The 13,391-nt window shown below is 39.4% G+C and overlaps 1 protein-coding gene across 1 annotated transcript in view; it reads left to right on the forward strand.

Moving 5' to 3' along the window:
• MED12L (mediator complex subunit 12-like) overlaps positions 1-13,391 on the forward strand; it is a 576,790-nt gene that overhangs the window by 479,246 nt on the left and 84,153 nt on the right. The window contains exons 23-29 of the mRNA XM_006900063.1: positions 3,044-3,164; positions 3,528-3,629; positions 4,307-4,420; positions 8,914-9,113; positions 11,740-11,928; positions 12,754-12,828; positions 12,945-13,135. Of these exons, the coding sequence (XP_006900125.1) occupies positions 3,044-3,164; positions 3,528-3,629; positions 4,307-4,420; positions 8,914-9,113; positions 11,740-11,928; positions 12,754-12,828; positions 12,945-13,135 (992 nt within the window). The remainder of the gene's footprint in view (positions 1-3,043; positions 3,165-3,527; positions 3,630-4,306; positions 4,421-8,913; positions 9,114-11,739; positions 11,929-12,753; positions 12,829-12,944; positions 13,136-13,391) is intronic.

Genomic DNA, 13,391 nt, shown 5'->3' on the forward strand with positions numbered 1-13,391 from the left:
CAGTCTGGTAACAAAAAGGTCAGTGGTTTGAATCCACCAGCTTCTCTACAGGAGAAAAATGGACCATCCTCTCCCATGAGGAATTATGAACTCAAAACCTGACTGGACAGTCACTCTGTGACCCTATATACAACAGCTCTGAACCCTGCCCTACCCTGAGCCAATCTCACTATCTCTGACACATTTATCCAGTTATCCCAGTTACTGTATCAGTCCATCTCATCTGGAGTCTTCTTTCCTGCACTATCCCTCCTCTATTCCATGTATGATATCCTTCTCCAAGGACTGGTCCTTCCTGGCCATGTGCCCAAATTATGTGAAATGGATCTTCAAACTCCTAGCCTCCAAGGAGAAACTTGATTTCATTCTTTCCTGGACAGATCTGTTTGTTTTCTTGGCAGTCCTTGGTATGTTCAAGACCCTTCTTGAGCAGAGCAACTCAAAGGCATCAATTCTTCTGTCATTCTTAGTCATTACCCAGCTCACTGATGCATAGCAAGTAATTGTAAAAACCATGGCCTGGATCAGGTGCACCTTAGTTCACTAGACTAACCTCATTACTCTTTAGAAGTCTGGAGAGGTCTCTTAACAGCAGACTGCCTGACTGCTTATGCCAAGTGTGTGGAATGGGGAGCTGAGCAAGCTGTAAAATAAAACAAGCTCAATCTCTTCCCCATCTATCATGGTGCTGCTAATTGGCCCAGTGGTGAAAATCTTCATCTTCTTGATGTTGAGCTTCAATCCCTATTGAAGACTAACGTCCTTTTGCAACAGACACTTCAGGTCCTCAGTTTTGGCAGGCAAGGTTATGTCATCTGCATAACACAGGTTGTTGATAAGTCTTCCTCCGCTTCAGTTGCAACATTCCTCCTCAGAAAACTCAACCTCCCAAAGGATCTATTCGGTATAGATTGAAAAGGTATGGAAACAGGACATTATTCCTGGTATACTTTTTTTCCCCGATTTTGAACTGTATTTGAACATGCCTTGTTTCTCTGCTCTATTCTGAGGACTGCTTCCTGGTCAAGTATAGGTTTCATATGAGAACAAACAAGTGTTCTGGGATTCCCATTCTTCTCAATGTTAGCCATAGTTTGTTGTGATCCACACAGTTAAATGCCTTTGCATAGTCAATGAAACACAAATAGGCATTTCTCTGGTACTCTGTGCTTTCGGCCAAGATCTATCTGATGTTGACAATTCTCTGTTAATGTACTGTTCCATTCATATTTTTATAATCTTTAACAGTATTTTACTTGAGTGTGCTATATTATTCAGTAATTTCCACACTCTGGCAGGTCATCTTTTTTCCTGGAATGAGAATAAATATAGATCTCTTCTAGTCGGTTGATACAACCTGGTGATCATGTCCAGGGCAGCATCTGTTTGTTGAAACATGTCAGTTGGCATTCCATCAATACCTGGGACCTTGTTTTCTGCCAGTTCCTTCAGAGCAGCTTGAACTTCCTCCTTCATCACCATTACCGCTTGATCATTTGAATTTGTTCTTCAGTTTCTTTAGCTTAAGAAATGTTGAATGAGTTTGGCCTTTTTGATTTTCTAACACCAACTCTTTACATATTTCATTATAATACTTTACTTTGCCTTCCCGTCCTACCCTTTGCAGTCTTCTGTTCAGCTACTTAACATCTTGATTTCTTCTCTTTGCTTTGGCTTGTTGATGCTCTAGTGCAATATTCAGAGTCTCTTATGACATCTATCTTGGCTTTTCCTTCCTCCACTGTCTTTGTAATGAAATTTTGCATTTTTCCTGAATGATTTTTTTTTTTATTCTCTCACAGCTTATCTGGTCTTCATTCATTAGTATTCAAGGCTTCAGATCTGTATCTGAGATGGTATTCATATGGTACAACTCAAAATGGACACTGCTGTTAAGGTTACTGAGCAATATCTGGTGTCCATAAGAAGTTGTGCCAATGGTGGTTCCTCTCTAAAAGTCAACCTGGGAGAAAAATGTCCTTCTGTGTCATTTATAGCCTTTGACAGCCCACTGGAAGGTCACCTATGAGTTGGTTCTGACTCAATTTCATTGAGTTTGGATTTTAATTATAACTTCTATTTTTATTTTCTTCCAAAATTTTATGTGATTTGTAGACATTTTGCTGTGACCAAATTGATTTTCTTCCTTTTTCTCTTATCTTTTTACTTTATAAAAATTATCAGTTGTAATATAACCTTTCAACATTCATTAAAACAGTTTTGTTCATATTGATCATTGTTAAGTTACCATTGATAGGGATCCAAGAATATTGATTAGATTTATTTTTCAACTAGAGAAATGCCTTTCCTTTCCCTTCTTATTAATGGCATACTATATGGCTTTCTGGTAAATCATATTAATTTTGCTTCATTTTTTAGGAATTTCTCGCCTCAATGCCTGGGACCCTCACTTAAATGTACACAGAACTAAACTCATTATCTTCTTACAAATTGGAATATACATGAGACTCATTCTTTACCTCATAAAGTATAAATAGGCCATACCGTTGTTATTTGCCAGTTATTTCCTGACTCAGTGATCCATTGTCACTGCCCCATAAGGTTTCTAACCTTATGGAGTCTTTTTAACCTTTAGGAGTCTGTGTAACAGGATTTCCTTTCAAAGTTCCTCTGAGTGGGTTCAGATAACCAATCTTTTGACTATTACACTTTACTGGGGCGCCCCAAGAGTTCTGTCAGAAATAGAACCAATTCATCCCTGACTCTCCCACATGTGTTCCAGGAGCTCCAAATCGCATAGGAGGAGATTGTCCTCCTCTTTTTTACCAGGGAGCAATTGGGAAATTACCACCATTGCTTTGGATTGGCAGTGTAATTCACTCCCTGCTGATGAAGACACCAGAGCTCCTAGAAATAGACATAGACCTAGAGGATAATCATCGTAGGAAGTTCATCATCTACTTTTGATTCATTTGGGAATTTGCGATCTTATGGGTGTTTGGCTACTTTCTCTTAGATATTAATCTGAGATATGACACAAGAGGGTGTTAGGTATTAAAACGTGTCACTGTTTTTCTTGAAGGTGAGTGACCTTTCATTCCATGATTCATTAGCTACTTTCATTGCTATTCTGATAGCACGACAGTGTTTCTCCCTGGAGGACGTCGTGCAGCACGTCGCACTTCCCTCTCTCCTAGCAGCAGGTAAGACAGCAAAGAGGACACCACTGTTACTTGATCATCCTTTGTTGGGGTGATGCCCACCTCTAAAACCTGAACATAATATTGAAGGGTATGTACTTTGGGTGGTTGTGTGGCATTAGGGTGGAGATGGTAGAATCGATGTAATAGTTATTTACTGAGTAATATAGATACCAGTGGAAAAAGATGGAGATATATATATTTTTTCTAGTATCTTACTCTAATTTATTTATTTCATTTAAAATTAAATTTATTTCCTTTATTTATGTTAACCTAGCAGAATAAGCCCAGTTATCTGTCCCCAAGTCTTGAAGACTTGTACTGGTGTATGTTAGAAAACTTTGTTTTGAAATCCTTGTGTCCTAGCTTGTGGAGACGCAGATGCAGAACCTGGGGCGAGAATGACGTGCCGCCTCCTGCTTCATCTCTTCCGAGCGCCCCAGGCCTGCTTCTTACCTCAGGCCACAGGTGAGCTGACTTTCCCTGCACTTTGGAGTTGCAAGCTCCAAGATGACCAAATATGCTGGTCTGGTCTGTCCTTTTGGACTTGCTTCAGGGCTGAGTAAGGCATGAGATGACGCCATGCGGACAGCTGCCAGCACCTTTCACTGGTTATGTAATATCAGGATATGCTGAGAAATTCAAATCAAGACTTAATAAACAATAAAAATACCTCTTCTGTTAGGCAAAGCCATCCTGGTGGGGAGCCTAATCCTCCAACATGCTATGTTGGTTATGAACCATTCCTAGACAGCTTAAGGCAATGGTGATTCATTTATTCTTTTACTAATAGGAACAAGGTAAGAATTCTAGGCGTGTGATGAAGATCATTCTTAAAGATTATTTCTACATAGACATATATGTGTGTCTGAGAACAAGTACAAATATATGGAAGTCCTACTAATCTTTATGATATACCTCTCTAAAGAGTGAGGACTTAATTTTAATAATTAAAAATAAATAGGATAAGTAAGCAGAATTGGCAGTGTTCATTGGTGAATCCGTGAAGCATCAATTAGAGCCAACTAATGGCAATTAAACGCCCACAGTGTTCCACTGAAAGGCCCTGCAGACTGTAAATGGTTACACAAGATTGCTTGGATGATGATGAAGAAACCATTAAAGATTTGTTGTCATTCCCATAGGTAAACCTTTTCCTGGAATAAGATCATCTTGTGATCGCCACCTCTTAGCTGCCGCTCACAACAGCATCGAAGTGGGAGCTGTCTTTGCTGTCTTAAAAGCAATTATGATGCTTGGTAAGACTGCCCGGATCTGAGCACCAGAGACTGAGGCCAGACACTGACTTTTCTTTAGGATGGAATCCAGTTAACACGTTGCCACAAATAGCGGCAAATGTGTTTCTAAGCATTGTTGTCAATTGAAAAAGTGTGAGGCAACATGTTAACATTATGAAAAAAATTTTTGTTTGCTTTTTTTAGATAAATCAATTAGATTCTCCCAAGTTCAAGTTCAGTGTCTTGTTAGAGGCTATCTCTGGTGACTTAGGGGAAATAAATACTTTTTGTTCCATTTTATTACAGAATGTCTTATTCTTATGTAAAGTAGATATTCAGATCCCTTAAATTGTCTTTGTCTTCGTTATGCTGTTAGGATGCACCTTATGGAATGACGTGGTCAACAACCAGCCATTTGAGATTCATAGACTGGTTGGCACCAAAGATTTAAAAATCGTCCAGTGCTGGAACATCAGTAAATACTATTTTAGTCTTTAGTTTCTACTTTCACAAAGCAAATTTATGTCATTCGGCCTTAGTTTTTTTATGAAATATTGATAATTTCAGTGATACTGATAAATAAAATTAGATGACATTAATATCTTTGGATCATAGTGTCCAAGATGTCTTGTATATTCTTATTGGTATAAGTACTCAGGAGGAGGAGAATTACTACTTTTACTTTATTTGTGCAGTATCTCAGGACATTTTTATTCTGTACATCATTAAGGATTTGAATAATTAAAAAGTCTTGAGTACTGACTACCTATTTCCAAATTTGGGAACCCTAAAAGGTGCAAATATTTAAATGCTCAGCTATTAACAGACAGGTTAGGATTTAAATATTTGCAGAGTATCAAAAGGAACTGGCAGACACAGAAGAATTTAATGAAATCACATATGAGCAAGAGCCTATGGTGATGAAGGAAGAAGTTCAAGCTGCTGTAAAGGAAATAACAAAAAATAAGGACTCAGGAATAGATGGCATACCTGTTGACACATTTCCGCTAACAGATGCTGCCGTGGATGTGCTCACCAAGTTGTGCCATGAAATCTGGAGACCAACCACTTGACCAACTGACTGGAGGAGATATATTTGTTCCCATCCAAAAGAAAGGTAACCAAACAGAGTGTGGAAACTATAGAACAATATCATTGATTTCACATATAAGCAAGGTTCTACTGAAGATTATCCAAAAACGACTAGAACAGCACTTCAGCAGAGAACTGCCAGAAGTCCAGGCCGGGTTTAGAAGGGGTCATGGTACTAGGGATATTGTAGCTGATGTTAGATGGATCTTAGCTGAAAGCAGGAAATACCAGAAGAATGTCTATCTGTGTTTCATTGATTATGCAAAGGCATTTGACTGTGTGAATCATAACAAACTGTGGCTGACTCTGAGAAGACTGGGAATCCCAGAACACTTGATCGTTCTAATGTGAAACCTATACTTGGACCAAGAGGCAGTCATCAGAACAGAGCAAGGAAACACTGCATGGTTCAAAATTGGGAAAGGCGTACACCAAAGATGTGTCCTATCGCCATACCTTTTCAACCTTTATGCAGAACAGATTATCTGAGAGGCGGGACTCTGTGAGGAAAACTGTGGCATCAGGATTGGTGGAAGATCTGTTAACAATCTGCGTTATGCAGATGACACAACCCTGCTTGCTGAAAATGAGGAGGACCTGAAATGCTTGCTGCAGAGGGTCAAGGTCTGCAGCCTTCAGTATGGATTGAAGCTCAATGTCAAGAAGACAAAGATTCTCACCACTGGACAAACTGGCAACATCAGGATGGATGGTGAAGAGATTGAGATTGTTCACAGCTTTAGTCTGCTTGGCTCCATGGTCAACACTCTTGACACCAGTAGCCAGGAAATACAAAAACGTATTTTGACTGGAAAGTCTGCTGTTAGGGACCTCTTCAGAGTACTGAAGAGCAGTTGTGTCTCTCTGGAGACTAAGGTGCATCTGAAACAGGCTATAGTCTTTGCAATCACTTGTTATGCATCAGAGAGTTGGACAATGACTAAGGAGGATAGAAGGAGAATTAATGCCTTTGAACTGTGGTGCTGGAGAAGAGTATTGAATGTACCCTGGACTGCCAAGAAAACAAACAGATTTATCCTGGAGAGGGTTAAACCAGGCTGCTCCTTGGAGGAAAGGATTCTGAGGCTTTTTCTGACATACTTTGGACATGTTGTAAGGAGGGAGAGGCCCTTGGAGAGGGACATCATGCTTGGGAGGGTAGAGGAACGGCTCAGAATGGGAAGACCCTCTGTAAGATGGATTGATTCAGTGACTGGGGTAACCAGGATGGGTGTGTCAGAGGCAGTGAGATTGGCACACGATAGAGCAGGGTTTATGGCTGTTGTACATAGGGTCGCTATGAGTCGCAAGCGACTCGACAGCACATAACAACAACAACCTCAGAGAAATGGTCTAACAGTTCACTTTTCAAAGAACAAAATCATTGAAGACTATCTGAAATACTATTATACTCTGAAACACCGAAGTTCTCTTGGAATTGACTTCACAGCAACTAGTACTTTTTTTTTGGGGGGGGGTTTCAGAGGCCGTTTAATCAAATAAGAAAAGATTACCTTTCTCTAGCAGAGCAATTGGGGGATTCAGACCTTAATTCTTTACCAAGAAGCCACCAGTGATACCTCTGGTATCACTCACAAATTCAACCTGCAGAATAACAGAACATCCTTTAACATCAGGAAAGAGGTTTGTTCTAGTGATAAAATAATTACAATTTTACAGGTAAAATATCTCCACAGCCTTCATAACTGTGGTGAGATGTTTTCACTAGGCCATGCCCACTTTCTTTTCCGTTGGTGGGGAGATGAGGTGAGGAGATGAAGTAGGGTGATGGATGAGGTGAGGGAGATGAGGATTCAGGCTGAGCTCCTCCATTTTACAGATGATTGCTTTCCTGGCTGCAGTTAAGGCTTCTAGTGGGCGGGTGGCTGGATTAGGACATTGGAGAACCTCTCATCCCCCCAGAGAGACAAGTGCAAGCTTCTATGCTGCCCACATCTGGGACTCCCTCTGGGGCTTCAGGGGACTGTGGCAGAGGCGAAAAGCCTGGTGTGGTGGTGGAAGACCAGGTGAGCGTCCTAACCTGTGCTACTAGCCAGGCCTGGGGCCTGCAGTTAAGCTTGCTCCTCCTTCTCCCACCCCCAGCAAGCTGGAGTTGGAGAAGCGCACCAGGCCTCCCTGTAGGAGGAGTAGGGGGTGTGGCTGTAGGCATTGCTAGAGTAGTCACTTCCTGCCACCATGCCTGCGATGGCAGAAGAGGCATAGGTGCCCTGTCTGTTGGTAGGGATGTGGGGTGGGTATCCAGGCAGTGTGGACCCCACCATCTCACGGCCTGAGAGGAGGGCCAGACCCAAGAGCTGCCCGTACATGGAGGCACATGGGGAAAAGCATTGAAGGGCGGAGCAACTAGTACTTTGAATCTGGAATATCCACTTTGCCCTTGACTAAACAAAGTGTTTTAGTTGTTTTGAAAGCTCTCACTCTGGTTAGAATGGGAATTCTGAGTGGATAGGATTTGTTACTGAGGAGTCCTAAAGAGGAGACACAGCATATAACTTAACATTTTATTTTATATACTTGAGAAAGAGTTCTGGGGACAGTGGAAAGGAGAGCAGGCTTTTTATAAATGATGAAAATTTATCCTTAAAGGTGTTGGTTCATGAACCCTATGATTAAGAAGACTGTTCTTTAAGTTTGTGTGACCATTGCAATGAATTCTTGACTCTAGCAGTGGAGTAAACCGTGCTGTTGGGAGAGACAGCTGGTGTCAGAATTGGTTAAAGGTAAAAAGAAGGGGGTGTATCTGATACCCCAGGAATCTGAGCTAATGCTCATAGTGTGTCTCCCCTTCGTGAAATTAGAGCTGGTCAAGTGACCCTGCCACCATACCATTATAACAAGTGGTTCAGGTAAGTGTTTCTAACTTAAATGTTTAGAGAAAGGAAAATTAAGGACATAAATAACATCCTACTTTGTAGGACTTCTTTTGTAGGTGTTGCTGTTTACACTCCCAGGGAAAGAAATCTTTCTTGTCAAGAAGTTAATAGGAAGGTGGGGTAAGGTAAATTTTTCCTTAACCTATAGATAAAAAATAAGCTAAAGTAAGAGAATAAATGAAAAAGGTACAAGTAGAAGGGTGAGCAACCCATTTTTGTCTTATCTGTAACTCAGATGTATTGCAGTGTTGGTCTGATCACTGTTCTGTGACTGTGTTTATAGTGGACTTTCCACTGTGACTGCATTTATAGTGGACTTTCCAGGGTTGGAGGAGTAAGTCCTCAGTTGGCTTCTTCCTGTGACCTAGGTTCATGCCCTTGATCAGTTTTCTCTATGGCTGAAGAACTGACCATGCTCTGATATTGGACACATATTTTAAATTCCTGAGAACTAACGTCGTTTACTTCTCAATAATTTGGTGATATTTTGATCTGCTCTGATCTTGCTTTTGGTGATTCCGTTATTAGGAGATGCCAAAATTGGTAGTAACACCGTCAGCTCTTTGAAGAATGATGATTTTACCATGAGGGGCTTACGGCGTGATGGGAATGCTGATGATATCTGGACTGCCACACAAAATTCCAAAACCTGTGGGAAAAGCATTTCCATAGAAACTGCAAATTTAAGGGAATATGCGAGATACGTCCTGAGGACTATCTGTCAACAGGTAGCCTTCAAATTCAATTTACCTTTCTCTTGGACCATGCAACTCTTGTTTGAGTGTACTCTCATTTTTGAAACTTACTGAAAATTTGCAGAAATAGTGAAGAGTTTGCTAACATGCTTCTTAAAAATAACATTATATGAATATTATTTGTGTGTCCCCTTATCTCTGTTATTTATATTTTATTACCTTTTTGTGTGTAGATGCATTTATCTTTTAACACAACCAAAATTGTTACCATAAATAAGAAAATTTACATGTTTCACTAGAATCGATTTCTTCAATATTGTCCTTAAACTATTTGTCCTTAAGGGACTAAGTTAGCTCACTTTGCTAGATTAGGTAGTGATTTATAAAATCATTGCTCTTGCGTGCTGCATAGTATTGCATCATGTGAATTTACCATAATTTCTCAGTCCATTCCATTATGGTTGGACATTTGGCCTGTTTCCATGTTCTTGTGATGGTGAATAACACTGTTAGGAACATTGGTGTACACGTCTCCATTAATAGCTGGGTCATAATAAATTTCTGTGGTTACCATTTTGAGGAAATGCCAAACTGCCTTCCAGAGTGATTGTACCATTTTACAATTCCACCAACAGTGTGCAAGAGTTCTTATTCTCTACATCCTCTCCAACATTTATTACTTGTTACCCTGTTAAACTTTGCCACAGTAGTGAGATGGTATCTCATTGTAATTTTGATTTGCATCTCTCTTATTGCCAGTAATTTTGAGCATTTTTTTCATGAGTTTGTATAAAATAAAAACTTTATAAAAAAGAATGATGAGGGCTCATTTGGGCAGCACAGTTACTAAAACAGGAACGATACAGAAAGGATTAGTTTGGCCCCTGCACAAGGATGTTATGCAGATTTGTGAAGTGTCCCATTTAAAAAAAAAAAAAAAGATGATGAGAAACCATTAAGATTATAAATTGGCAGAAACTCTCTGGAATATAATTAAATGTTTAATAGCCTTATTTTTTCATTATGACTTTTGACCTTAGCATTGCAGATTCATAGTTAACCTAAGGAAATAATTGTAGGTGGGAATAAATGAAAATACGCCAAAAAGCAAAAGAATATTTTCTAAATTATGTAACTTGTTACATTCTTTAATTTCATGGACAGTATTAAAATGTACTCTATAGAAATGATAAGCAGTCATGATCAGAATTTTTATTATTAAATATAAAAGCAAGTACCCAAACTTTGATTATAAAAGCAGTATAGCTAAAGTTAGGTAGATCTTGGCAGAAAGCAGAGAGTACCAGAGGAATGTCTATCTGTGCTTCATTGATTATGCAAAGGCTTTTGACTGTGTGGATCACAGCAAGCTATGGCTGACTCTGAGAAGAATGGGAATCCAAGAACATTTGATTGTGCTTATATGAAACCTATACTTGGACCAGGAGGCAGTCGTCAGAACAGAGAGAGGAGACATTACATGGTTCAAAATCAGGAAGGCGGTCCACCAGGGATGTATTCTGTTTCCATACCTTTTTCAATCTATATGTAGAACAGATCATCCGAGACGCTGAGCTGTACGAGGAGCAGTGTGGCATCAGGATTGGTGGAAGATTAATTAACAACTTGCATTACGCAGATGACACAACCCTACTTGCTGAAACTGAGGAGGACCTGAAGCGCTTGCTGCAGAAGGTCAAGGACTGCAGTCTTCAAAACAAATTGAAGCTCAACATCAAGAAAACAACAATTCTCATCACTGGACCAAATGGCAGCATCAGTATCGATGGTGAAGAGATTGAGATAGTCAGTAGGTACCAGCAGCCAGGAAATCACCAGATGAATTGCATTGGGAAAGTCAACTGTGAGGGACCTCTCAAGAGTACTGAAGAGCAACAACGTCAGGCTGGAGACTAAGGTGCACCTGATCCAGGCCATAGTCTTTGCAATTACATTCTATGCACCGGAGAGCTGGACAGTGACTAGGGATGATAGAAAGAGAATTGATGCCTTTGAGCTGTGGTGCTGGAGAAGAGTGCTGAATATGCAATGGACTGCTAGGAAAACAAACAGGTTTGTCCTGGAGAGGGTGAAGCCGGAATGCTCCTTGAAATCAAGGATTCTAACGCTTCATCTGACATACTTTGGTCATTGGAGAGGGACATCATGTTTAGGAGAGTGGAGGATAGTGCAGGAGAGGAAGACCCTTGATGAGATGGACAGATTCTGTGGTGGAAGTATGTCAGAGACGGTAAGGTTGGCACAGGATAGAGCAGGTTTAGGGCTCTTGTACATAGTGACTTGACGGCCCATAACAACCAGCACCTAGTGCTCGGTTCTGTTTTCTAGTTGAAAACATACCAAAATTTTCTGTACCTCCTCTAAATATCTTTCCTGTTTGACTTAGTCTATATTTTTTTTTTTAATTTGATATATCAGTGTTAGGATTTTCCTTTAACCAAGATTTTAGGAATTGAAAATAAAACATTTTTTCAGAGCTTTTCCATATAATTTCATGTAATTTCTTTAAAAATGGAAATATTTTTGTGGATTTTACATTCTGTTGTGTACCATCAATTTGATACACATTGAATGCACGCACACACACACACACACACACACACACACCCCATCAGTCTAACCACCATGTTATTTTTAGGAATGGGTAGGAGAACATTGTTTGAAGGAACCTGAAAGGCTGTGTACAGACAAAGAACTTATCCTGGATCCTGTTCTTTCAAATGTACAAGCACAGAAGTTACTTCAGCTTATCTGTTATCCTCATGGCATTAAAGAATGTACCGAAGGGGACAACCTGCAGAGACAACACATTAAGCGCATTCTTCAGGTAAGTGGGATATTTTAAAAGATTATGTGTCATTGAAACAATTTTTATCTTATAAACAGATCATCTTGTACTGCACCAGCTTATAAATGAGATTTCTACCTTTGTCTTTTAAGTTGAATTTTATATAAATCAAAACAGCTGTGTATGGTTTTTATCTAGGCTGCCTTTGATTCAAGAAAAAGATAAAGGCCTTTTTACTGATTTGAAAACTGCATGTGTAGCAAGAGAAGGTGATTGTGTTCAATTTCTTACAAATTGAGGTTGGTTTATTCATTTCATAGTCAGGGCAAATTTCATAATGTAAAAGGGGAATTAGGATTGTCTGTGAATCGGGCTTTCATAAACCTGGACTTAAACTTACTGAATAGTGAGAATAAGATCTAGTTATTTCAGTTAAATCTCATTGTTAAGTTTCATTTCTGCTTTTTTAATATAATTATCTTACTTTTCAGATGCATATAATTGCTGCAAATTGTATACAGTCATCAGATAAATGAGTAGCGCATTTACATAAGAAATCATTTTTGTGGAGAGATTGTTTAAAATATTTAACCTTTTAAATTATTATTATTATGAATTAATAGACTTTGAGAGAAAAGTAATTACCTTATGCACATCCAGGTCCTAGCAGAATCAAGCTTATTATCTTAATATTACTGTCTAATTCATTGTATCTACATGCACTATCTATAGACTTGGAAACTATTTGATCCATGTGTTTCACTTTGGTGATTTTACTCCTTTATGAAATGGAAAACTGCAAGAGATTCCTTTACTATAAGCCTTTAACACATCTAACATTGGAATTTTTTGAATGCTTTCCAGAATCTTGAGCAGTGGACACTGAGGCAGTCCTGGTTAGAACTTCAGTTAATGATCAAACAGTGTCTGAAGGACCCTGTGAGTACATATGGGAAGGATGTATGTGTATAAAGTTTTGGAGATTTCAAAACTTTGCCATTTTGATGTTGGATGATAAAACATATATGTTCTAGTCTTTTTATGTTTCATCCTAGAGTTCTGGGTCTGTGGCGGAAATGAACAACTTACTGGACAACATTGCAAAGGCAACAATTGAAGTATTCCAACAGTCAGCTGACTTGAACAATAACTCCTCTAATTCAAGCATGGGCCTCTTCAACCCCAACACTATTGGAGGGACTGATACAGGCAGCCAGAGGCAGAATGGAATAAAGACATTTCTAAGGTAAGCTTTTCTTTTATTTTGACTGTCAATTTTTCAGTCTTAAGCCTAGGGGGGTTTATTCACTATGCTTATAAATGTGAATGGAAAATTTGCAAATATGTTCTTTTCAAGAGGATGTTGTTGTTATGTGCCGTCGTGTCGCTTGCAACTCATACCAACCATATGTACAACAGCCCTAAACTGTGCTCTGTCCTGTGTCAGTCTCACTGTCTGCAACACACCCATCCCGATTACCCCAGTCACTGAATCAATCTAC

This window comes from Elephantulus edwardii, unplaced genomic scaffold (assembly GCF_000299155.1).
Source record: "Elephantulus edwardii isolate Elephantulus edwardi_28Jun2011 unplaced genomic scaffold, EleEdw1.0 scaffold00272, whole genome shotgun sequence".
NCBI classification, from domain to species: Eukaryota; Metazoa; Chordata; class Mammalia; order Macroscelidea; family Macroscelididae; genus Elephantulus; species Elephantulus edwardii.